Source organism: Clinocottus analis, unplaced genomic scaffold (genome assembly GCF_023055335.1).
Source record: "Clinocottus analis isolate CAN_PGR_092001 unplaced genomic scaffold, fCliAna1.0.p SCAF_17, whole genome shotgun sequence".
Taxonomy (NCBI): Eukaryota; Metazoa; Chordata; class Actinopteri; order Perciformes; family Cottidae; genus Clinocottus; species Clinocottus analis.
The window spans coordinates 736,170-761,570 of record NW_027175898.1 but is presented as its reverse complement, the minus strand read 5'-3'; the positions used below and the strand labels follow the sequence as shown (position 1 = coordinate 761,570).

Genomic DNA, 25,401 nt, shown 5'->3' with positions numbered 1-25,401 from the left:
TGGGAAAGTTTGCTCTTGAGAAACTCCAGCAAGCATTACTCAAAATGGGTTTACTAGACACATAGTCTTCTTCTTTAATGCATTGTTCCTTTGTTGTGATAAAAGTGAAACTTTTTGAAATTACAGTGAAATAAGATTAATAAGTAACCAAACTAAGTTTTATCAGAATTTAAAAAATGTCCTTGCCTTAATCATAGACTGTAAGTAATGTCCACCATTGGTTTGTGGACTGCCGCTTTAAAGCCTCCAGTATTTTGGACTGCAGAAGAGTGACATATGGCTCTTATAGAACTAGCAAATGAAACTATAAACTCATGTTTACAATGTTTACTGAGGTGATATATCAAGTGAGAAGTAGAGTCATTTTCTCAGAGACTTCTATACAACCAGACTTCTCTTTGCAACCATAACGAGTTGCCCCTAGAAAAAATGTGGCCATTAGAAATAATTTTAAAGCACTTTCGCATTGGCTTTACTTTTTAGAACCGGAGATTGCCACTTTACTCGTTCTAACTACCTTTAAACTGCATGGCAAAACCAAAGCTGTTTCTTCATTTCCACGTTTTCTATATAAATCAGACGGCTGACTTTTTGCCTGAAGCATTCAGCATTAGCTTTAGTCTTTTAGCGCTGTACTCATAATCATATTATGTTTATATTATAAGTTTATTTTATGCACATGTAATATTGTTTAATTATAGTTGTTTCTTTATTTAGGTTAGATTTAGTTGTATTAGAATAGTTTTTTCTTTGATAGTTTACTTAGTCTTTAATTTGTTAATTTGATAATTCTGTGGGCACCTAAAGTATAAAAAGGAGCAGACAGGTACAGGACCGTGATGCACCTGGGTAGGCCTATGATTTTTTACCAGCATAGACAGCAGCCGCAGCCGCAGCAGCAGTAACGGCAGCGACAGCAGCAGCAGCAGTAACGGCAGCGACAGCAGCAGCAGTAACGGCAGCGACAGCAGCAGCAGTAACGGCAGTGACAGCAGCAGCAGTGACAGCAGCAGCAGTGACAGCAGCAGCAGTAACGGCAGCGCCAGCAACAACAGCAGCAGCCGCACCAGCAACGACAGATCAGGACGGGGTAGGCAGCATGGGGGGTTATTTTGCTCTTTTGTTTGTTTGTTTGTTTTAAGTTACAATAAAACATCAGATACACCTGGAACTCCCACATGGACCCTGCATTCTTTTTAGCTGTGTAAAATTACATACCTACAGTGCATCAGTGGCTTTTTGATTTTGTTTTATTTTTTATTCATATTTATTTTTCTTTTTTATTTATGGGACAATTGGCCACTACACGCGCAATATAATGTATGTAGCCGTAAAGTGGACATTTAAGTGTCAGTCTGTGAAGATCTGTTGTTTTGAAATGGATCCGTTGGAAACATTAAAATGCAACTCATGGAGCTAATGTTAGCTTAATTAGCTAGCTAGCTACAGCTGATTAAATAAGTTGGTGTCATTTAAGAGGTTGGTCGCTAAAACCGCGAAGCCCACTCTTGTTTACCTCTCTATGAAATTAAGAATCTTATGAGTTTTAACAGTAAATCTACCATATATTACCGTGAACTGCTTGTGTGCGCTGCTAGAACAGGAAGCTCAATTCAGCACCAAGAATTTTGTGTGTAGGAGGGGTTTCAGTTTCCCTTTGCTACCTTCTCGTTGTGAGTGTATACGCGTGTGAGAACGAAGAGTTATTGTGTGAGAAAGCATAAATTCTGCTGTGATAAATACTGTACTGTGTGCTGCGTGTGTGTGTGTGTGTGTGATTCATCACCTCAGACTCATTACAGCAAAACACATCAGAGGCTCTGTAGAAATCTGCATCCAAGTCCGCAATTGCAGGTGCCGGGTTGAATATTGTCTTCACTGCAACAAGAAACCAGGAAGCAATTCATTTCATTGGCTGTAATGTGAAACATTATAGCGTACAGGTCACTCAGAATGATGTGCGATCATTAGCGTCTAGAATCATAGGCATTTAAAAAAAATACAATTGTTCTCAGTTACAGTTGCCAGCTCGCATTTAATGGGATACAATTGTGACAATGTCCCTCGGTGACACATTTTTATAATTGTCTGATGTTTCGCTTCCATTTGCTAAGCTTCACTGTCAAGCTCTGACATTACCTTAATTAAACTTTCAATGTTAACAAAGGCTAGCGGGCTACCACAGGGAATTGCCCTCGCAGGCAAAGCTCAAGTGGATGAGCTTCTATAAAAGGACACCTTTTAAACGATTAAATTAGCATTCCCTGGAAAAGAAGACCGATGAGAAAAAAACAACAAATAAAACCCTGGTGGAAACAGCCTCACATCCTGCAGTTATGGGGCGGCGTGTGTCAATATGAGGCGCATAACCCTACACATGTGCATGTCAGTGCGTGGGTGAGCCGAGTTGTGACCCTTTCTCTGTGCGCCGAGGCGCGCCAGAGCGGGTGAGAGCTAGAGAGAGCAAAAGAGTGTTTGTCAGAAGTAATCCTCCGTACGTGTTGCACATCACTGTCTCATGCATATTCATGAGCAGAAAGCATTAATGCATCTAATACCATGATTTCTGTGTATGTGTGAGGATAAGCCCAGCTTGACGAAGCGATTAATTCTCATATCTCTGTGTACAAAATAAAGCCTCATGCAAGTCTGTGCATGTGTGTGCGTGTGTGTGTGTGTGTGTGTGTGTGTGTGTGTGTGTGTGTGTGTGTGTAGGAAATATATGTTCAGCGTTGGTGACATCAAAGTCTGTTGTGCAAAAGTGTGTGCCTAGTTGCTGTGTGTGTGTATGTGTGTTTGCGTGGGCACATGAGAGAGCAGCTGCGTGGGTTTGTGCAGGGCTTTGGCCACCTGGCGCTTTGAGGTGGATGCTGGGTTGCTCGCTAGTAAAAGTGGATATAACGTCTCTCTCTCGTTTTCAACACACACACATATATATACACTGTATCTGTACCCTATGAGCCAAGACTGTGTCACAAAAAAAGTGATGCTTCTTCGCCTTCCTCTCTCTGCTTTCTCTCTATGTTGAACCAAATTGCACCTCAGTTTCCATCACTTTGCTTTCCAAGACAAGTGCGAGATCTCTGAAATGTGACGCCTCCATTTCTTTTGCATAAAAGGAGGGATCTCTGTCTGCCCCCCTCGCCTGTTTGCATCCTCTGTATCAGCTCCTCATCTCCTCCTTATTTACCACAAATGCTGTCAAGGGATTTTTAATAAGAATACGGCTTGACAGTTTTTTTTTCTTATTGCCAAAAAAAGACCATGAAAACACCAAAACCAAGTCTCAATACTTTCCATCTGTACATTTCTGCAGCTTTAACCGGCTGTAAAAGCGCCGAATCCTTTCATGAACTCGCCATCTCAGTCAGCCGATTACGACTAATACATGCAACCTTCAAATCAACCATTTCATTTTTGAAGAGGGCCCAGTTATTTCCTTGAACAGCTCGGCATTTTAAAAAAAAATGCTTTTGTTGGGGACTAATTTCAGCTGTACACTAATACACATTTGGCTGCTTTGTTTGTGGACAACAATGGTGCTCTATGCCACTTGTCAGTCGGAGAATATCTTTGACATTGATTTGAAACGTGTGTTTGAACGAGCTCCCATTTAGTTTATTTTCTCTTTGCCTGAGGACCATTTCTCTTCGCTTTCATTTTGTTCTCTTTCTCACAACCATACTGCAGCCTGACAAATCAACAACCTTGAATCCTGATGAATGCATCAAAATAAAAGCCTGTTTATTAACAAATATCCCTCCCCCATCTTACACCCAGGAAAGGAATCAGCAGTTTTCCCCTCCCTTCCCTGCCGCACTGATTGGTGCTGTTAACTGGAAAAACTTACACAGCATATGTGGAGTACTCCGGTAGCATTAACAGACACCGATGAGTTTGCGAAGCACGGACCACACACTGTATAAACAGGATGAATAAAGTATTACTGAATCATCTAAAAGGCTTACTCATGCTTTACTCGGTCTATCCTCGGCGTGGACCGAACCAGTAGGAAGCACAGAGCCTGCTCTCTCGTCTGCGGCGTGATGTCAAATGCATAGGCCGCGGCGCTCATGAAGTGTGGCTGCAATGAGACTGCCGAGGACAGAGGCCGATCAATATGCACGCCTGAGCAGCTAGTGTAAGATCCCTAATACACTGATGCATGAACGAACCCGCCTCTCTGATGCAAAGGAGCTGCACAGTAACCGGTGCGTCGTGATTGGGTTGCTTTGGGTGTTTTTGCTCTCCAGGTGTTAGGGAAACAACACACACACACAAACACACAAACACAGACTCACAGCTGTTGGGACAGATGTGGTAATACTGGGATGTGTGCACACTGAGTCACGTCTGGCAGGAGTGTGTGTGTGTGTGTGTGTGTCATGACTCTGGGCTTTTTTTCATTATTATTTGCACAGAGGTTCAAAGTCTGGTCGCGCATGTGCTGGAAGAAGCAGCCAGAATAGTTCAGAAAAGTAAAAAAATACTGCAGTTTTTGTTTTGGTCGATTTAAGAGGAAAGGTGGATGGAAAACAAGGTAGAGGGGGGGAAGGAAGGAGATCGCACACACTCTTGCATGCTAAAACACACACGTACGTATGCACACACACACACACACACATACGTATGCACACACACACACACACACGCACGCACACAAAATAAATGAGTCATCAGTGAGTATGTGAAAGGGCTTTAAGAGGCTCTAATTGCATCTGGTGAGAAATAAAAAAGCGGCTTCTTGCTCAGACAAGGAAGAGGGGGAGGAAGACGGGTTGAAGGCGGAAGAAGAAAGAAAGAGTGGATCTACTCCTACCATTTCCTCAGTTATTAGTATTAATTGAATTGCATTAACTCCTCAATATTAAACAGTGGCTGGCAATAAAGGCAGTATATGCATATGTTTTCCTCGAAAAGAATTACACGTAAGGGAGAATAAATTAATTCTTTGAGTTTTTTCTGATATCTGGCATCCGCAGTGTGTGTGGCTCGATGGTGACATTTGCGTAATTCAAGCGGCGCTTCACCCCCGCGCCATTAAAATTGTATCGTCGCCGCCGTACCCATTAACACCCAGTTTTCTCCAGAGGACTCCATTTACGCAATAATCTGGTGTGCCAGCATCAACTCTGCCAAGGCGTCTTCGCCCGCCTTGCATCTCTCTCTCTCTCTTCTCTCTCTCTCTCTCTCTCTCTCTCTCTCTCTCTCTCTCTCTCTCTCTCTCTCTTTCTCTCTCTCTCTCTCTCGTTGCCACCACATGCAGAGCTTGATCCCATGGTGCGATGGTCGACGCGGTGATGGATGGGGGTGGGGGAGATATAGAGGGTTGGGGGGGGCGGGACTCGGCGTGGCCATCTGGGCGTCCCATCTGCAACACGGTTATGGCTGCGACTCTTTCGGTTCTGGCAGCCTGCGGCGAGCGATTACCGGGCGACAGGCCCTGATGACAAGGGGCGAGAGGCTCCCCAGACGTCTCGAATGACGCGGACGCTCGCTAATAATAGGATGCTGCTGGGGATGATGAGCTCAATAACCTGGTTATCACCAAAAAGGTGGCAAGTGGAAGGTGGCGAGGGAGGGTGGCTGTCTAAAACAGTCTTGTATCCTGTTAGCTTTTCGTAATGTGTGTGCAGACGTGATGGTTGATGGAGAATGTGAGGAAACAGGGACCCAACAAACTCACACTTAGCTTGGTAAAGTGATTCGAGTCAGTGGGAGGCTTGTTTCTGGACGAAAGTGTAAATGTGGCATACAAACAGAAAGGTCACATGCGGTAATACTGGGACTCAACAAACTCGAAACTGCTGGTCCTCTCCTGTATCTTTCAAGGCGATTGTGCTCTGCTGCTCAATCGTACATGCAATAGAGTGTCGAATGTATGTTTGTGATTAAAAAGAGAGCTCAAGGAAGAAGTTACAGTCTCAACTTAAAAAAAAAGCCTGACTGTGTTTTTGACAATCCATCGATATCAATGGGACTATGAGCAGGAAGTAGCAAACATATCTCATGGTTATTTTTAGTTTTTTTCTTTTTTGGGGGTAAACCTTTTCCTGATTGAAAGTTTTAAAAATGTTTTTTGCATTTGACGTTACCGACATGAGCTACCAGTCACACCGGACCCAGTGAGGCCATTGTGTGCACTGAATGTGCAGCGTCAAGCTAGTCGATGAGTTAGCTTGGCCAGAGGAGAGCAGGCTCAACAGGGCCGTGCATGAGGATTAAGAGGGAAGCCATATTTATATAGTCATATTTTGGCAAAACATGTTTGGGACATACTGAGCACACAGATGGCTGACAGAGAAGTGGATAAAAATGTGGAAGTGATTAAAGAAGTTTTTATGGACACTTTGACACCTTTTTTGGACTCATTTTTAATGTCGCTGTTGGATCCATTGCAACAACTAAGGAGCAAACATTTAATAGTCCCGATCACGCAAACATGGAGTGAGTGTTTTAAAAGAAAGAGGTTCCTTTGCGTATCACATTGGGTGATCCAAATGTATTAAAAAAGAAGTAACCTAACTTATTTGGTCAAACAAAGCAGCCTTGGAAGACCACAGCAACCAGAACGAACATAATGAAAAAAATATTAATGGAACGCAAATGTAACCCTTTGTTCTGTATTACTTAAGCGTGTCGTTGGAATAGTTTTTCAAAGTTCTTTTCTTCTATACATTTTCTCTGTCCAACTTTGAAGAATGGAAGCACGTGCTGTGGACACCACACCACAGCATACACCATGGCGTACACTACGGCGACAGTCACTGACCTTTGTTCTCTTGTGCCATGCGTAGCGCTTGCAGGGATGTCTGTGGGCGGATCTCCAGCTGGCACACCAGAACTTTTGCCCGACTGACGGCCGGAAGAGCTCCCCGCAGCTCCTCGCCGTCCAGCAGCATGTTGGCACCGGCCACGATCACGATGGCGTTCTCGCCTGCCCACAGTGTCAAACAGGATGTCAAAAGTCAAGCTTCCTTCAAAGTTGTAATGCCAAACTAATCATAGACTAGACAATGAAATAAACTCCCTTGTAAACACATAAACCCATATGTTTTCATATGCATTAGTTTGGGTTTCTTCTTGAGCTTTTCTTTGGTCACCTCAGGAAATAGCTTAACGCGTTTTAATTAACTGACCTCTTCACACTAATCCAAAATGGCATGTGCACATTCTTATATGGCTGATTATTTCCTAATTGTAATCTCTCAATTAACCACTTCCAGTTAGACGACTGTCGTCTTTCAAAACACTGAATTCAGACACTTAGCTGCATAATGACGTGTAAGGATGTTAAATGGTAGAAAAGGGGATCCACATGCAAAAGTGGGTCCACACGTGGTTGGAGTTTTACATCACCTGACTGTGTTTGCTACATGACAGAAAATGCTCTCCAACGTAGAAAGTCTTGGATTGTTGCACATTGGAACTTGTCGATACTCAGTCTGGTTTGGTGCACTTAAGTATTTTTGTGTGTGTGTGTATCCGGTGATGATAGTCACTTGAACAGCGGTGAGTCAACGACGGTATGCATTGGCGAACATGAGTGTGCAGTAGTGAGAAAGAGTGCGCCGCTAGCACACATGCACCCTTGGTTGTTCATGTGTGATGGCCATTTCTACAACTCAAAAGAGGTTTTAGGATCTGAGCGGGGCCTCATGCCGAAAGCATTTACCTGCATCGTTGACAATGATGGAGGCAGCTCCTGTGGCTGCGTCAGAGGTCTGGCCTACAAAGTCTGAGACGGAGAGAAAAGACGAAAAGCACCAGTTAATTGTCTTTCTTTGAACACACCTCTGAAGAACAAAATGTCACCATAGTAACTAACCGCTCCTAATTGCTTGGTGTGCATTTGGCTCACGTCATGGTTTCTCGACTATGAAGGGACAGGCCGCAGACGTTTGGAGTCTGATTTGTGCACTGAGCACAAATTTTGGAAAAACACTTTATTTTTTAATAAATCCATGTTTTGCCATTGGCCAGAACAATAGATAAACTTTCCAGCCTTGAGCCTCAAGTAACTAAACTAAAAGAACTGGCAAAATATAGTGGGGAAAAATAAAATCATTGCTCTGTATGTGAACTTTTTACCGTTGAGCATGGAATTGGCAACCAAAAAACAACAACTGTACCTGTGTGTACGCCATTGCCTTTGAAATTCTGAATGTAATTGTCTCCGAAGAAGTCTTTACCAACCTAGGAAACATTGAAGGCAAAACGATTACAACAAAGAGAGTGTCAAGCGGGGTCAGACTTGGTTAGCGGCAACTTTTTGAAAAGTGGTATAGTCAAACCTCAGTTGGGTTGGATCTTTGTGTGCCCTGCCAGCGTACTGGCATGGTGCCGCCGCCGAAAATGTGCAAACATCAACACACAAAGTCAACAAACGCACACACGCGCAAACACACACGACCAGCTGCGCCAAGCCTTGAAGACACGATAACCCCGCCTTTACGCCTCTTCAAGCCCACCTCGCTTTCGTTTCCTTTCCCTCCTTCCCCTCTTCCCCTGATCCGCATAGGGATGTCCACATCTGTAGCTACTTTGGGTTGTGGAAGGGGTCCCCACCTTGCCCTGAGGCGTCTACTTCGAACCCACGCTCTCCAAAAAACGTGCCAAAACGCGGGCACTTCTAGCTGCCTGTGATAATGGGTTGGGCTAGTATTGGCTGCTTGGCCCCATTCTCTTTGAAGAGTGGCCTTCCGTCTTGGATGTTTTTTGACAAGCCCGGGTGTCTATTTTTGGGTTCTCCCCATGCCCGGAGAGCTCCTCCCGCACTGGGTTGTTATCGATCGGGTCTCTTTGTTCTGACAGAGGTGGGGCTTCGGTGCTTTAGTGCTCAGGTTGAAAGGCCACGCTAAGCCTACTGATTGGAGACTCGGGGTTGTATGGTATGGGAATAGGCCTGTTTGAAGACATGCAAGCGTGGGTGGGCGTATGCATGCGGTATAGTATTGATCAAGAGAAAATGAGGCATGAAGAGTTGATGTCGTGAAATGACTAAAGTGTGAACGAAGCTACAAGGTTTTTGGGAGTTGTTAACTAGGTGGTAGCTGATGGCTGATTACTTTTGACTGAGTAAGACGTAGGTGTGCCAAAGGTTGGGCAAACAAAAGTGGTTCTTTTCTTCACTGAAATGAATGGATCCAAACCAACATTCACTGTAAGATTGACTCTATAGCACAGCAGCTTCCAACTTGGATCCAGTGCCCTACCTTGCAGACCATGGCGGTTTTGGCCCCAAGTCTTGCCGCCTGAATGCACTGGTTGGCCCCTTTCCCTCCAAAGCCAATGAAGAACTTATGACCATGGATGGTTTCTCCAGCTTTGGGTAGCCTTGGTGCCTGGCTGAGGGGTGAAATAAAACAGGCACAAGTACACAATCACATTCAAAAGAACATTGGATTCCTCTCCAAAGAAAGGCTATGTTTTGAATTTGTATTTAATTTGACTTTTCGTCCACAGTCTCTTCACTCCACAGATAAAAGTTTAGAAAATGCAACCATCAATCTTTGAAAACTGTTTTATTCATCAAGATGAATGTTCTACACTGGAAACCAAGGAGTAAAAGGGTGCCAAACTGTGAACATAACCCTTCAGGGCTCAACCCCTTCATGCTTAAGCTATTTATTTATCTCTGGAAAATGTGCAAAAATACAAAGAGGTTTCGGGGGTGTCTGCTGAGGATTAAAACTTTTGCTCTTATGAAGGTCAACCAAATGCAATCATTGCAGGAATGAATGGACCATAGGCCCCCCTCTCCCAGACTGAACATAGTTTGCAATTGCCTCATCACTCCAAAAAGCACTCTCGATACTCCACCTACGGTAGACATTCAGTCAGATTTGAAGTGTTTTTCACTTTTGCAAATGATGCAGGCAGCCAAAACCCATAGATGTCTCAGCTTGAGACTGGCCGCACCACTAAGGCCTGACTCATTGGGGTTGGGTTAAAGCCCCGCCCCTTTCCCTCAAGGTTGATGCGCCACAGGTGGGTGCCCTCAGGAGGATCTGCCTGTTCACCCGATTCCTTCCAATCACGGAGCCAGAATGGGCGGTGAGTAACATGGGTAGGAGACAACAGACGGCTTCATACAGTACGTCAGGATGCTGTGGTCTGGCCCTGGGCCAGCGCTGCAAGGGTTTGCGGACGGCAAAATGTTGTCATAAACTTGTTTTTTACCCTGTTGTTACTCTTTTTTTCACTTTGTGTGTGTGTGTGTGTGTGTGTGTTTGTGGCAGGTGTGCTATTACTGTAAACCCACTCAATTCCAGGATTTCCAGTAACTGAGACGCTGGAGGCAAACACTGGAGGTTGCTATAAATGCTGCTGTTTTTGCACCGGCGTGTGAAAACACTAAAATGCCCAAAGCTACAACAGGATGTGGGGTCAGCAAAACTGAAATGTGGTGAGAAGCAAATGAAACAAAGGTCGGACACATGTAAATACGCACGCACCTCGTCCACATACACACTTTATCAAATCTACTTGAATAAGAGGTAATCATAGGGTACTTGTGCAGCCGTTTTACAATTTTCCCAATCGATACATGTGTTTTTAAATATTAAAAGGCTATGTTTTGGTGAGGGAAACTCTTTTATAATAGTTAGGTCATTGGACACAGGTTAACTAAACACAAACACTACAATGTGTAATAAGAAAGAATGAGTAACTGAATTAAACCCAAAACAATACACAAACAAATCATACAAAATGAATACAGCCTTCATAAAACAAAACAAAAATAGACTAGCAACCAGTCCTGGGTGACTCACGGGAAAAGCGAGTTTGATACCGCTGTTTTATCTGTTTGGTAAATATGACTGCCGCCAGTCGCCAGATAGATTAGCTTAGCTTAGCATGAAGACTGGAAAGCAGTTCGCCTGGCTCTGTCCAAAAGTAACAAAATACAACTATCAGCACCTTGAAAGGTCACTGAATAATATATTGTATCTGGTTTGTAACAGGTCATATTTACACAGCTAGGCTTTTTTTCCAGATTAAAGAGAGACACATGTTTAGTGAGGTGCTGATCAGCAGATTATGTTACTTTTGGACTGAGCCTAGCTCGCCACTTCCCTCCATGTCAGTCTTGCTCAGTGGTTCTTAAACTTTTTCTGTCACGCCCCACTTTGGAGGAAGCGAAATGTTTGGGCCCTACTGCCCCAAAAAACATTGAAACAAAATGATCCAACTTTTTGAGACTCTTCCATCCGTGCTTTTTTAATTAACAGATTAAAGAAAATTGAAATCCCTTTCAAGTAAACCAGATTGCTCCATCTGACAAAAACGAATAACATGTGCAATCACTGTGTTAAAATAATGCAAATAAAGTTATATATGTGCAAAAAATAACTCATATTTGGCAAAAAAGATTACCAAGGAAGCCGGTTGGATCCCTTTTTTCTCCCCATAGTTGAAGTGTCCTTGAGCAAGACACTGAAACCCCAGTGCTTCACAGCAGCACAAAGCTCCTCAATTACTATGGATTGGTAAAAAATATAAAAATAAAAATAAGAAATTGCATCTCCCCCCATCCCCCACTAGAGGGTCGCGCCCCACAGTATGAGAACCATTGGTCGAGCTTCAGAGGACGAAGACAACCGTGCATGGTTGAATCTTGTTCTACTTAATCTAGTAGATATTTCAGTTCCTGTGCTTGTGTTTACCTCTTTCTTTAGTGAAGTGCATAATGCGGGTGTATTTACATTCCATAGTTGTAATACATTATATTAAACATGCATTCTTATCACTGCTATTATCCATTATAATGTGATTATAAGTTACTCCTAAGTGGTTGATCATGCAACAACATACAAATTGTATGTACAATTTGTTCACTTAAAGCCAACAATGATCATTTAGTGTAGCTTATATCACAATGCATTTTAAAAAAATATTATAATGTATTATACAAATATGACACATTGCAACTATTGGAATTATAATACACTAATTATTGCAGTGATCAGCTATTATGACGTATTATGGCATTGTTGACTTTGTAAAATACTTTATAATGTGTTAAGATTATTATTATAAGAATTTGTTATTATTTAAAGCGTAATTTAATATATTAGTGGCGATAGTAAGCTGATTGTAATGCATCATTTTTTTTCTTATAAAAGTGCCCGTGCAGGAAACTGATTTGTCATTTGTTTATGACTATCATCGAGATATTCCTAAAATTGTGGCAAACAAAGAGCACAACCTATGCGGATCATACAAAACATAAAAAAAAGAAAACACTGTCAACATCACATTTGGCCGACAGCCACCTAAAGCCGGAAAACTGACAGGTAAAATAAACAGATTTCCAAATTCTTAAATAAACCCACCCACGCCTCCTCATGCCCGGAGAGACACTCAACTATTGTTGTCTGTGGTGAGTGTGCCAAACAAACGGGGCAGTTATGTGCTAAAGTGCAACCTTGGTGCGTTTTCTCCCATGGAACCCAAAAGGCAGCAAAGCAGGTGTTTTGATGACGTGGAGTGTTTGCTCTGAGGCCGGCTGGCTCTTATTTCCCTCTCCTCCGTCTGTGTGAGATCCTTTCCTCAGCTGTTGGCGAGCAACAGGGAGGGAAGTGGACAAAAACAAAAGTCAAAATGTTTTTTCGCAAGGTTTGAATGAAAGCTCATCGTTCCAGTGCCAAACACACAACCTTCGAAGTGAACCTGCAGACACTCAGAGTGAGGTCCAGCTTCTTGCATATATTGACTGAATGATAAGCACGGGTACTATACGACCGTTCTAAACACAAAAGCCATTTTAATCCAAGCATGGTAACCTTCAACTCGGATTGTGCCTTAGACGAGAAGCTTTTAAAACTAATATGCATCACTCATACTAATTCTCCTTGTGCGTGAAGGTCCCCTCTGGCACAGGCTCGAGCAAATCAGGACAAGGTAAAATAGGCTCAACAAAGAACAGGTCGAGCAAAGACAGCACACCTTACATGGTCACGGTAAACTGCTTTTTCTAACAAAAGAGGCGGCGTGTCGAAGCACGACGTGGGCGTTTTTTTTTTGCGTGGTCCAACCGTTTGTTTGGAGACACGTGAGCACGTGAGTTATTATGCACTCGGTGGTCAGGAACGGCTATCAGTGGATATAACAAGCCACTTGTCAAACTGTTTCTGTGTATGAATTAGTTGGTGCTCGTGGAGACTTTCCCAGCCTACATAAAAAGGTTGGCACATTTCTGACAGGGCTTATGGCATAGGGCAACTCTCCTGCAGAAACATTGTCCCACCGCACATCACCAAGTTGAAAATGTCCTCGGAGGGGTTGGGGGACAAAAAAAAGGTCCATTTAAAAAAGCTGGAAGAATCTGTTGATTATCAAAATTGTTGCAAATTCATTTTCTGCCAGTCGACAAATCGATTAATCAACTAGTCGTTACTGATCCCCACCTATAGTTGGGGCCTGCATCTGTGAGTCCGGGCTCGAGATTCAGGTTTACTGCTAAACGATCCTGTGGTACGTTGTGGCTCTGCAGGGAAACTTTACTGAGCAGGTGATAAGTGTCTCTACTCAGTGAACTGAGGCAGCAGGGGGCACTGTATGGCTTTGACAATGGGTTAAAAGTCTGAGAGGCTCAAGGCGCTCCTGGTCTTTGTGCACCGCAGACAGGAGGTAGACACAACCTTTTTACTGCAGCTCTACAGCAGGACTAATACATGTATTGCAGAAAAACGCCATGGGGATCTGAGTTACACTCGTGTGTTTGCTGAAGAAAGAGAAAGAGAGAGAGAGAGAGAGAGAAAGAGAGAGAGAGAGAGAGAGAGAGAGAGAGAGAGAAACTAGAGTGGGAGATGTGTGTATTTTGTATTTGTGTGCCTCCGCTGTCTGGCAGTCAATTGTGCTGCCGCCCAGACACTGGCTGTTCAAGACAACTGGATTTCTAACTTCAAAGCCATGCGTGTCACTTTGAAGGGCTGCGAAAGTATTGCAACTACCCGCATTCTGACCCTCATCCAAGGAAGCCCCATATTCCCACAAACGCACACGCACAAACACACGCACGCGCACACACACACACACACACACACACACACACACACACACACAGGCCATTTCCCGTTAGCTCATTAGGATCTTAATTGGCAACTCCTGCCCTTCAAAGCAGAAATTCACTGGTTGAATTGCTAATGAGCAACAAATCAAATACTCCTCCCCACACCCGCAAGCAAAAACCAGTAGGAGAAGGCATATGTTTTTGATAAGTTAAAAACTCGTGAGTGACAACAAAGATGTGGCAACTGGAGTTAGAGCGAGCGCATACAAATCCGCTCGCCCGTCGGTACATATTGTGTGGTTGTTCATTCAGATCTCCGTTTGCTGGCAGCCGGTTGACAGTTATGTTTCACACCCAAAAAATGCATATAATACAAGATGTATGACACAATTGTCGCACGAGCTCAAGCGGCACGCTTCATGGGCTCTGACAGGAAGAAGTGTCGGTGCAGCGGGGCCCCGCAAAGACGTGACATTGCAGCGTATTTTGCTCAGCGCATCCATCGAGATTGTGTCATTCCTCACAAAGGTTATGGTAAATGAGGGTGACAAATAGTTTTTCAACGAACCCATTGTGCTGCAGCTGATGACTAATCGTTTGTGGGAATGGATCCTACTTGGCTCGACTAATCTCACCACGTACAAGGGTGATGCAACGCTGACATTTTCGTAAGCAGCAGTTATACCGGATTGTCCGCACAATTTGAGGCTTTTAAAACCGGAGTCAGATTTGCTATGGGATCGTTCATCACCTACATTATCTGTCAATGACATGATCAATGATTTTAATGTTTAGTTTCGCTATAGTCACGATGACCTGCTGGAACAGTGCATCTATTCTTCTGATGGACAGATGCCTCCATATTTACACCAGGAGTCTGCTCACTATTATTACATAATGGCCTGAAAGCTGTTGGACCACACACACTCTTAGACAAGGGATGTTTCCTCCAACTTTTAGGATAAGTTTTTTTAAAAAAAAGGTAGCTCGTGGCATTGTCTAAGTTTAGACCACTTCCTGTATTCTTGTGGAGACAGGACTGTGCCTTCCATTTCAAGCCAGAATGGAAAATACCCAATAGCCCTATTTTCCACAAGCTTTGCATTTTAAAATAAAATACATGATGGAAAATTATGATAAAAAATAGTAACAAAGGGAAACATGTTTTAGGCAAATGACAATTGCTCAGCTACACCCTGACTATTGGTTATTGTCACGATGCCTAAAAGAATGTCACAGAGACTTTTTTTTGAAGGCCAACATGAAAGTTAGCATCACACTAGTTCCCCCAACAAAAAAAATATTGTATTTGTCCACTGGAATTTGGACTATTCCAGAAAATAAGCTATGTGGCAAACACAGGTTTGTGACACTTTTACTTATCAAACCACGTCTTTGATTATTGAAGTGTGAATGCAATCTGGAGAAGTAAAAGGCTAATAAAAAAACACTACTGCTCAGTCGCATAAGCACGAGTATACACACAACGAGGCTGTAAAGGCGGACTGGTCACCGTGATAAAAATCTAAAATAAAATGATTCTCACTACAGCGACATGTACACCGCTATGGCATGTGGAAATGTGCTTGGAAAGACCCTTTAAAATCAAGCAATGCGCACTTGCGTAACATCTCATCACAGATTATGGTCTTTGTGTGGACATAATTAGTGATTTACCCTTACTTAAAGAGCAACTTGGACTGTTTCATTTGTAGGGTTTAGTTGCTCAGAGACGTGAAAGTGTCTACAAGCAAAACATCAATTGGAGTGGGACAGTCAGAAGAAGTAAATACAACTGTGTGTAAACACACATATTTATGTGCGGACGTCTTGGGGGGTCCTGAGTCCCAGGGTGGAAACCACTGGGTTCAAATGCAGATGGGAAGCCCTCGAACTGTTTTTTAATACTAGTGACAATTCTTCAAAATGTGTTTTTAACCTTTTCACATGTATAAGGAGATTCTTAGGCATGTAATACATTATTTATTTAAATATTAGAAACTAATACATTTAAAAAGACATCAAGCAAATCAATGTTGTAACTATAAATGTAGCAAATCCACCTGGGTCTTGATCCAAAGGTTGAGACCTTTCTTTTTAAATACATGTCCTCATTTGATCGTGAACATTTGCCCAATGTCCTGCTTCCTGTTGGACCCACCTGAGGAAGCAGAGGAGTTTCCTGAACCTAGATTTAGCTGGTGATTCTGTGCTTGGCCTTCTCATGAAACCTTGGGCTGATTTACAGTCATTTGAGTACTGACACAACTTGTTTTCCCAACTACTCGTGTGTTAGCGGACAGAAGTCACTCACCTCATTAAGTCAGTCATGCAGGAGCCAACTACCACCACATCAAACGCCTCTTCCGTCATGATCTGATTGAGACACACACATGTGTTATTTATACGGCAACAACACTCGTTCCTTGACATTAAATATCTTAGTAGATTCTTCTTGCAAATTATGCTCTGACGATTTGGGAGATTCTTGAATTTCTCATTCTCTATCTAAGTTTTTTTTTTGAGAGCAAAATCTAGCGGCCTCCTCTGGGGCATATCAGGCAAAATATGTAAACTACTTTTCCCAACAGCCTTCAAACAAAAAAAATCACTTGATATTATTTATCTCCCACATTAGCATGAGCTTGACTGAAACAAGGAAGAAGGTAAAAATAGAGCATTCATCGCTGGCTTAGTTGGATGGGTTCCAATCGTATTGGGGGTGGGGGCATTTCAATGCTACACCACGTGAATGCACCGCGGCCCAGCAAAAGTCTATAATTAATTCAATCCTCGGCTTGTATCACAGCTAATGCTAGCGTGTTAATCTCCTCAAATCTCTGCCGAGGCAGTGGAGGACTTGGAAAGCCTGGCCGCTGGCTGCAGGACGGCTCAATTCTCTCTTCCCACATCTCGCAGCATATTGTCTTTCCCTCCACAGGCATGAAAAGCTCGCCCAGAAAACCCTCGGCGTCTCAACTGCAGGAGAATATTATGGGATCTGCATTGTCCAACCACTTGAAATCATCTGCAATGAGCCCTCTTCAAATTCTCCTTCTCTTGGTGAATTTGAAGGGGGATTCACGATGAAGCAGACCAACCTGAATACTAATGTTTGTAAAAAAACAGATCTTATGGATATTGAGTGCACTAATGAGGAGATGGTTAAAGAGTTGACGCACACATTTTTCTTTAGGAAATGAATGAAGTGTGCTCTCAAAAGGCCACAGTCATGTGTTTGAAACGATTTATTCTGAATGCAGAATTGAACACTGAACAATTTAGACTTAGCCATGGGAGAAATCTACAAGAAAAATGTTGTCGGACCCATTAAAAAAAAACACAAAAAAAACACGGGTTACAGAATAGATTACTGTACACCGGAATGGTTGAATGACAACCAGCTTTACATAGTTTACGGCTGCTGTTTCCAATGGATGCTGCATTCTTACTTATTCTGAATCACCCCCAAGACGGTGGAATTTCCCAGTTGTGAATCAGCCCCATTATCCTCCTGTGGAAACACCACTGGTCTTGCTGCATGTATTGAACATTGATATAATTCCATGCCTTTGTACTCATCTCGCATTTAGATTTTTTTTCTGGCTACAACTTGTTCTTTTTGTACAAGACAAACACATCCAAGGTGTCATTTCACATCACATCTTTCTTTTTTTTTTGGATGGGGGTCAGTTGATAGGCTAATGACACATAAAAGAACATAAATACCAAACAGCCACCCACCACTCATGTTTACAATATAGTTGGGCGTTTGGAAGGATTTTAGTAGTCATACACATATAACTCTAAGTGATTTATTTTGGTTGAAATTAATTATTACAAGGAGGGTACTATAACAACAGAAAAATAGGATTTAGGGGGTAAAGTCATGCATTACGGTTTGCATATGTCATATAAACGTTTACTCGAATGTAAGTAAATATGTATATAACACACGTTAACTCAACTGTAGAAGTAGGTATGTATAGTGCCAGATAAACAACAACAACACACAAAAGAAAATGTTAAGCTAAGCAACTAATTTATTTAACGTTACGTGTGAAACATTATTTTCAACTGTGATGAAGATGAAGGAACACTGTGGAATAGATCGCCAGAAAGTGAGGATAACCTCTAAAACGAACGCTAAAAGTCAAATGAAGTGTGTTGAGACCAACTGTTGTTGAGAAATGGTACGCAATAATTACCTTGCATTAAAATGTGTTCTTGCACAGTCAGAACCAGTTACAACTCAACACCCAGCAGACAAATGACGGACGGTCAGAGTGCAATATGACAGCTGTCTAACGCTACAGCTGTTGCCAGATGCATTGTTGTCATTAAATAAATGCAATACGTATGTATTGTTGCTTAACATTGTTTATTTATAATTATATCAAAAGAAAAATGATTTATGAGTTTTATATAACCGGAAAATGTTGCGCAGGGAGTGAAAACCCTCGTTGTGTCAACAGGCATTATAGCAGACGGCTAAGTGCGGGGCTATCAAAAGGACCCAAACAACATGTACCGGAAATTTTGAGAGCATGAAGTAAACATTGGAGTTAATGCGTAAATTGTATGATTTCCAACAATTTCAGGTACTCCAACTCACACCGCACGTTGTATTTAAATGAACAATAATGAATAGATGTTTTTTTTGATTAAGCTACCAGCTCAAATTGTGTCATTTTGACGCTCTATCCCGCGCTAAGCTAACACCGGCTAACGAAACTGAGCTCGCGAGCATTTACAGTAATGCTTAAACTTCTGACATGACACCTTAAAACGACGCGCGTCGCATAACGTTAACGCCACATGGCATGTGTGCGCGTGTCCTTTGAACCTTCAGTATAAATACTTCTTAAAGCATTTCTTTGAACGGTTTGCTGTGTCCCCACAGACTCCTCACCATTGGATAACATGAACAACACGTCCCCCGAGGTGACACTGCACCGGATCTCACCTGAGTTGCGGCCCTTGCTGTCCAGCGTGGTACGAAATGGCCGCGTGGGACTGGACTCGACAAACTGTCTCCGTGTCACAGACCTCAAAACTGGGTGAGGAGCAGTTTTAGACCACGACGAGTGACATGTGAAACAAACACAGAGGGTATTGGTTATACATGTGATATTTGATATTGTTGTAGCAAACTCGGGATGATAAATCGTTGCAAACACTGGGTTCATTGCTGGATTCACGTCGGGTTGGCCCATTATACCAAAGTGGCACATTTTAACTGATAATGTATTAATCGGGTTCCAAACTTCAAAGTGTAGTTTTTGGCTTGCAGGTAGTTTTGAAGGCAACATACCTTTTCGCCCTGGGATTTGATGTATTTATTTTACCTTAAATCATGTTTATTTATATGTTACATTCCAGCATCAAGGCAATTCAAAGTGTTTTACATAAAACATCAACACGTACAAATTATTCACATTATAAAAAGACAACACAATGAAAAACACCCACTAAAGTCCAAGAGCATAGAAAATATGGACAAGCTGGAATAGAATAATTCAGGTATGAAATGCGCAAACAGAAGTTACAGAAATTATTTAATAAAAGGCAGAGGCAAACCGAAAGGTCTTCAGCCTTGACTTAAAAGAAGTGAGCGTTGCAGTGGAACTGCACTCTTCTAGGAGTTTGTTCCATGTGCTTAAAAACTGAACTCCTGAGAAAAGCTGAAAGCCAACTGGTCCCAGAAACCCTGAGAGGTCTGTCACAGAAGATTGCGCATTTATTTTAGTCTCAAACCATTCGGTGATTGAAAAACAACAGTAGTATTTTGAAATCAATTCTTTGACAGACAGGAAGCCAGTGTAAAAACTGGAGTGATGTAATCCACTTGCTTGGTCTTAGTGGTGACCAGCGTTCAGAATCAGCTACAGCTATCTGATGGATTTCTTTAGGGACGACTGTAGACAGACGACACCGTTATCGTGGTGTTTTTTTCCAAATCACTTACACTTTTGACGTTTGTCCTTTAATCCTTTATTTATGTATGTTCAGTGTCGCTACCAAACTTCTCAACAGTATTCCTTTCTTTTATTATTGATAATTTCCTATCATTTTTTTAACAAATCACACTAATGTAACTCCCCACAAGGTGCATGCAGGTTGAGTGGGAGAATGTAAATGGGCATAACCTAAATCCTTTTAAAACGTCAGTCGTGAAGTTGATTTGGTAAAGTTGAACACATTCACAAGTTCAGGTCAATGTCTTTTTCCATCGCATAGATCCACGTTAATTTTAAATAAAGTCAACGCGGCACTATAGGAGGGACATGACAGCCAGCTGACAGTTCAGGCAGCTTAAGTTCTAAAAGTGACTTATGTATAGAAAAGGATTCGACATACAAAAGAAGTTGGTGTGGTTTCTGCATTAAAAACTTGATTATAAGTTGGCAGCATGACAGTCAGAAATACGGTGATCTTTAAAATCCTTTCTGATGCTTATTGTTCTCAGACTGTTGTATTGAGTATGCTTTTTGTTGTTTCCTTCAACTCCCATGTTCAGCTGTACATCTCTAACCCCTGGTCCCTGCTGTGATCGCTTCAAACTTCACATCCCCTACGCTGGAGAAACCCTAAAATGTGAGTAAAAGAGTAATTCTCCTTTCTGCTATTTTCAAATGAATCTGTTCAGCTTAGTCTGTGATGGTGGTTAAATAACCATTAATCTTGTTGGTTTTGTTGTCTTTCTTTATATAATATTGTATTGAATGGAACGTTAGGCTTACAGAAAAAAAACTAATATAATAATTAATAAACTAAGCAAATGAACAATAATGACAGAATCAACCATTATTTAAAAGAATAAATAAAATATAAAAATTACAAATAAAATATGTTGGAGAACCAAACATCATATATTCAATGCTCCAAACACAATGCACTCAGTGATTTCATAAGAACAAACCTCGGGGACATCAAGTACAAAGCACCATTCACAAAATAATGTTAGTATTCATTTCTGTTTGCACAAATCATACTTTACGTTTCAGCAGTTGGAGAAGCTGAAGTCCCTTACGCCATAAGTATAATAGCATACCCCAATACACAGCATCCAATTAAAGCTAGAACATATAGTACAAATAATACCAGCAGTCTTAATCATAGTGAAGAGTGCTGGTCATAATAACATGAGAGGTGCTGCCAGGCAGAGTAACATTTCTGGGCTCATCCACGACTGGCAAATAAAACAAAAATCTTTCCAGTTTAAGGAACTGGGAGAAAAACAAGATGTCTTCAATAAGGAATGCTGGTGAAGTGGATGCAGGGGACTTCCAAAGAGCTAATATTCTTATGCGACTGGGAGGAGGACCGAAAGCAATAATACTTAGCTGCCTCAATTGTGGAGGCTTCATTTAACTTCTTTAACTCCAAAAATAGCTACACCAGATAGATAATTTGATGTAGAACCTTGAAGTGAATTAGACCCAGATGGCTACTGTAGGAAGAGAAGCTGACACGGGCAATAGCAACTCTTTTTCCCGGGCATACATGCGATTACTAAAAGTAAGGTCTTTGAAAAATATATGTATTTTTTATTGTTTGCTTTTGAGAACATCATTTAAGGAAAGAGACTACTTCCCAACTTTGCTTTCTGCTACAACTATTACTATTAAATTTTTCAGCTGGGGTCTCAAACTCATTTTGGCTTGGGGCCACCCCTTGTATTGTGATCGCGTAGGAGGGCCGCACAGACAGCGCAATATTTTTGAAAGTTTACTTATTTATTTACTTTTACATTCATAACATTTTCGTCATACAAAAAAAGGCAACTAGCAGTTTTTATACATTTTTATATTATTTTATTTTTTTAAATAAGTTATTGAAACTGCAACAAACCCACAAATGCAATCTTTGAATACATTTGTACTTGTAATTTTATTTCTTGCCAGACACCTGGCAGCGCTTCTGCTCACACAGCTTAGCCACATTGGCCCCGATCAAGGTCACAGTGGAAACCCTGAGTACAGCTTCATGATGGGCATCGCTAAGCCTGGACCTGTACTGTATTTATTAAAGTTTATCACACAGATTTGTGCTTCCAAAAAGGCACATTTACTCGACTGATCACTTTTGTCAGCTCAGGGAAGCATGGAGGCAATTCTCTCATCAATTGTCGAGTCATGTCTGGTTTTGCTTGTGCCTCTCTGAATTTAGCTTTTAGATCACTGTTGCATTGCAAGTCAGTAAGTTCCATTTGTAACGTTCTCTGGACACTCTTCACATCCACTGAGAAGGGATCAAACAGCTGTGGAAATGCACACGAGTCTGTTCCACGGTAAACCAACTGTCTGCCCTCATGTATAATGCGGCTCTTTCCTTACACCTGCTGCCATCATGACGTCATTATATCACCTGGCTCCAGTGTCCGTCATTAACAAAAAACATCTTTCAATATAAGTCAAATGTAGTTCCTACATCGTCAGCATACTTGTGAATATTTAATTAAAAACACTACTGAAATCTTAAATAATCAAAAACACACTTGTGACTCTTACACGGAGTCTGCAGTGAAACCTCTGTCTTTTTCACGTAACTGATCGTAGATGTCACTCGACAGTTGGTTAATCCACTTTGCCGCAGTGTTTGCCGAGAGAGAGATATTGCTGAACAAGCTCTTCTTTTCTCAACACAGAATATCACATCATGCAACATGCAATCCTTCAGAAACAGGCCTTTTCTGCTTTGGCGATTAACTCACTCACCACATAACTTGCCTCAACTGCAGCATTGCCTTCTTTCTTGGCATTATAAAAAAAGACTTTGCTGGGACGCGAGTCCTTTCTTAATCCGCGTGGCTTTTTTTCTTCTTCTCGTCTTCAAGGTACTTCTTATACTCTTTTTCGTGTTTAGTCGAGTAATGATGCTTGATGTGATATTCCTTCGAAATGGATTTGCATATGAGGCAAGTGGCATTTGCACTGGTGCAAGTGAGAAAAATGCGCAGGCCGCATTAACACTAAACTTTGATGTCAAGTAGGGGGCAACAAAATATCGACTTACGGGCCGCAAGTTTGAGATCCATGATTTCCACTTTGAAGACGACGGGTAGCTTTAGGGCTCCATGAAGGTTACATGAAGACAGTGGAAATATCATGACAAGATCTTAAGTTGACCAGAAAGAAGGTTGCCAATGACGAACACTATGAATGTTTTCTACTTTGTGTATTTTGGAATTATGGTGACTCACACGTGGAACCATGTCTGAAAAGATCAGTTGTTATATGTCAATTTTCACACAGGCTATTGGCTTTGCACTGATCAAGTTCTAAGTCCAGGGCATTGGAAAGAGAGTGTGTTTGTCTGGGGATTAGAATTGAATGTGCAAAAAAACAACCTTTTTAAAACTTGAAGCTGGGGCGCAAAACTTTTACTTTTAAATGAACGTCCATTACATTCAAGCTTATATCAAGACTTTTAAAAATCAATAATCTTATTAAGTTAATGCCACAAATTATGTCACGTTTGATCATTTATCAGAACATCATCTGCAGCTAATATTCGAACCCGCGTCAATGACGCAATTTGGCGATGCAAGTAAGATCAGGCAGCTAGATTGGTAAAGCCTTTTTGTGGCTGATAAGTTACAGAAAGTTCTTTCTACATGTCTTCTGACTTCAGTGGGTTTGCAACAAAACAAGAAGCCTGTTAATGTTTAGGTCTAAATAGTAAATATAATACAAAATACATCTACAAGCTGCAGTTCATGGGACTTGTGTCTACAGTTTGGTAACATTATGAAATGCAAGAGTATGTGTATGAAGTTTCCTTTGACTGTCTATGAAGTAAGTGTGGCCCTGCTCGGGGGGGAAAAAAAAAACATGTTTTGCAAAAGGGAAGTATGCTTTGCTTATTTTGCAAAATCTGCTCCAAAAAATCTGTCCAGCCAGAAATGATTGTTACAAGATGTTTTGGCTAAACTTGAGATGCGTGTCGATCTAAAGTGTAAGAATACGCAGCACAGAAACAATGCAAGACAAAAGTACTTTTGTACTGAGAACAAAAATATCCAAATCATGTGTTATATAACTTATTACTATACACTAACATAGCCAATACTACCTTTTGTAGTTTAGTTTGTAATAGGCACTGGTATTAGTCTTTTGTTGACGTTGTTTACTTTTTTGTTTTTTGTGTTCAAAGTTTAACCATATTTACCTAAGTATTGTTGCTATTTTATTTTGTATATTAATCTAATCTTTTTTTTCTTAGTCCATCCATCCATCCATTATCTTAACCGCTTATCCTCATTAGGGTCGTTTCTTGGTCTTCTGTTAGAATCTCTGATCAATCTCTGGCACAATAACCCCCCCACACCCTCTTTGCCCTTCCATTATAGTATAGTATGCATATATTATAATTATAAAAGAAACCTAAAAATAAAAAACAGTGGCACGTGACATTTCTGCAGCTGTTGACGAGTCGCTGTACCTTCCTGTGCTCTGGCCTGAGGAAGAACGTTTGTTTAATCAGGGATGCTGGGTCACAGGTTGGTGTCTGTGGACCTGCCGGCTGATGGCGTGCGAAAAGGCACGGCGCACTCTGCACAATATTAACGCTAACCCAGCCCCCTCCCACTTCACCGCTTTGACTGGCTCTGCTAAACAACAATTTGTGGTCTTCGCTGTTGTTCATATTAAGCCCTTATGACCGCAATAAAAAAGAAAGAGAAAAAAAAAGTCTGGCTGAAATAGAAGCAAGACTTCGAGAAAGGCACGGCATGCAGCGACCAGACTGTACTTTTCTTCCACCGTCTGTATGAACAAAGCAGTGCGTTTAAAAGCCGCTGTAACCTGTGAAGGTTGCACTCGTAAGACCTCCATTTTCCCTCCGGAACCATGCCAACACATCTCTGACAGACTGCCAGTGGTTTGTAGCAGATTTACAAGCCCGTCTCCACGTCTCCTCGTTTGACTCCTCTCTCCACTGTGAAAAAAAACATTTCCATATGTGTGCGTTTTGCCTCCTCTCGCTGTGGCTGGAGCGGCGAGAAAAAAGCGGAAACAGAACTGTCTTGCAGCAGACAAATAGACTTGTGTAATATAATATCAGAACACTGTGTACCAGCAAAAGCAGCATGTTATGTGATCATATTATATGATGGTCTTGTTTGCCTCAATGAAGACCATTTTCAGTCTGTAGTTTTATTCATCTATTTTTCACTAAATGCATCGCTTAATGAGCGTTTTAGCACCTTTTGGTTTCACTCCTCTCTGATTTTGAAAAAAAAATATTTTGCATTATTTGTCATTTTAAAGTATCTGCAGTTAGCTTTACAAGGCGGACTTGTTTGGCAGGGTTTGTTGGCTTCAATAAAAAATGTTTGCTCATTGCTGTCGGTGTTTCAGGGGTGTCCATACCTTGAAACT

At 41.7% G+C, this 25,401-nt stretch overlaps 2 protein-coding genes across 3 annotated transcripts in view; one reads left to right on the top strand and one right to left on the bottom strand.

The window, feature by feature from the left end:
• Window positions 1-18,973, bottom strand: part of rbks (ribokinase) — a 32,665-nt gene extending 13,692 nt beyond the window's left edge. Inside the window, exons 1-7 of one of the 2 annotated variants that reach the window (XM_068580466.1) lie at window positions 18,930-18,973; window positions 16,332-16,393; window positions 9,216-9,348; window positions 8,133-8,196; window positions 7,676-7,738; window positions 6,773-6,937; window positions 1,787-1,878 (exon numbers count right to left, since the gene is read on the bottom strand). In XM_068580466.1, coding sequence (XP_068436567.1) covers window positions 1,787-1,878; window positions 6,773-6,937; window positions 7,676-7,738; window positions 8,133-8,196; window positions 9,216-9,348; window positions 16,332-16,393; window positions 18,930-18,932 — 582 coding nt within the window. In that variant the 5' untranslated portion in view covers window positions 18,933-18,973. Of the gene's footprint in view, window positions 1-1,786; window positions 1,879-6,772; window positions 6,938-7,675; window positions 7,739-8,132; window positions 8,197-9,215; window positions 9,349-16,331; window positions 16,394-18,225; window positions 18,280-18,929 lie in introns of those variants that run through there. The other variant, XM_068580467.1, reaches the window with a different exon arrangement.
• babam2 (BRISC and BRCA1 A complex member 2) overlaps window positions 18,525-25,401 on the top strand; it is a 78,094-nt gene continuing 71,217 nt past the window's right edge. The window contains exons 1-3 of the mRNA XM_068580465.1: window positions 18,525-18,618; window positions 18,921-19,077; window positions 20,538-20,614. Coding sequence (XP_068436566.1) covers window positions 18,941-19,077; window positions 20,538-20,614 — 214 coding nt within the window. The 5' untranslated portion in view covers window positions 18,525-18,618; window positions 18,921-18,940. The remainder of the gene's footprint in view (window positions 18,619-18,920; window positions 19,078-20,537; window positions 20,615-25,401) is intronic.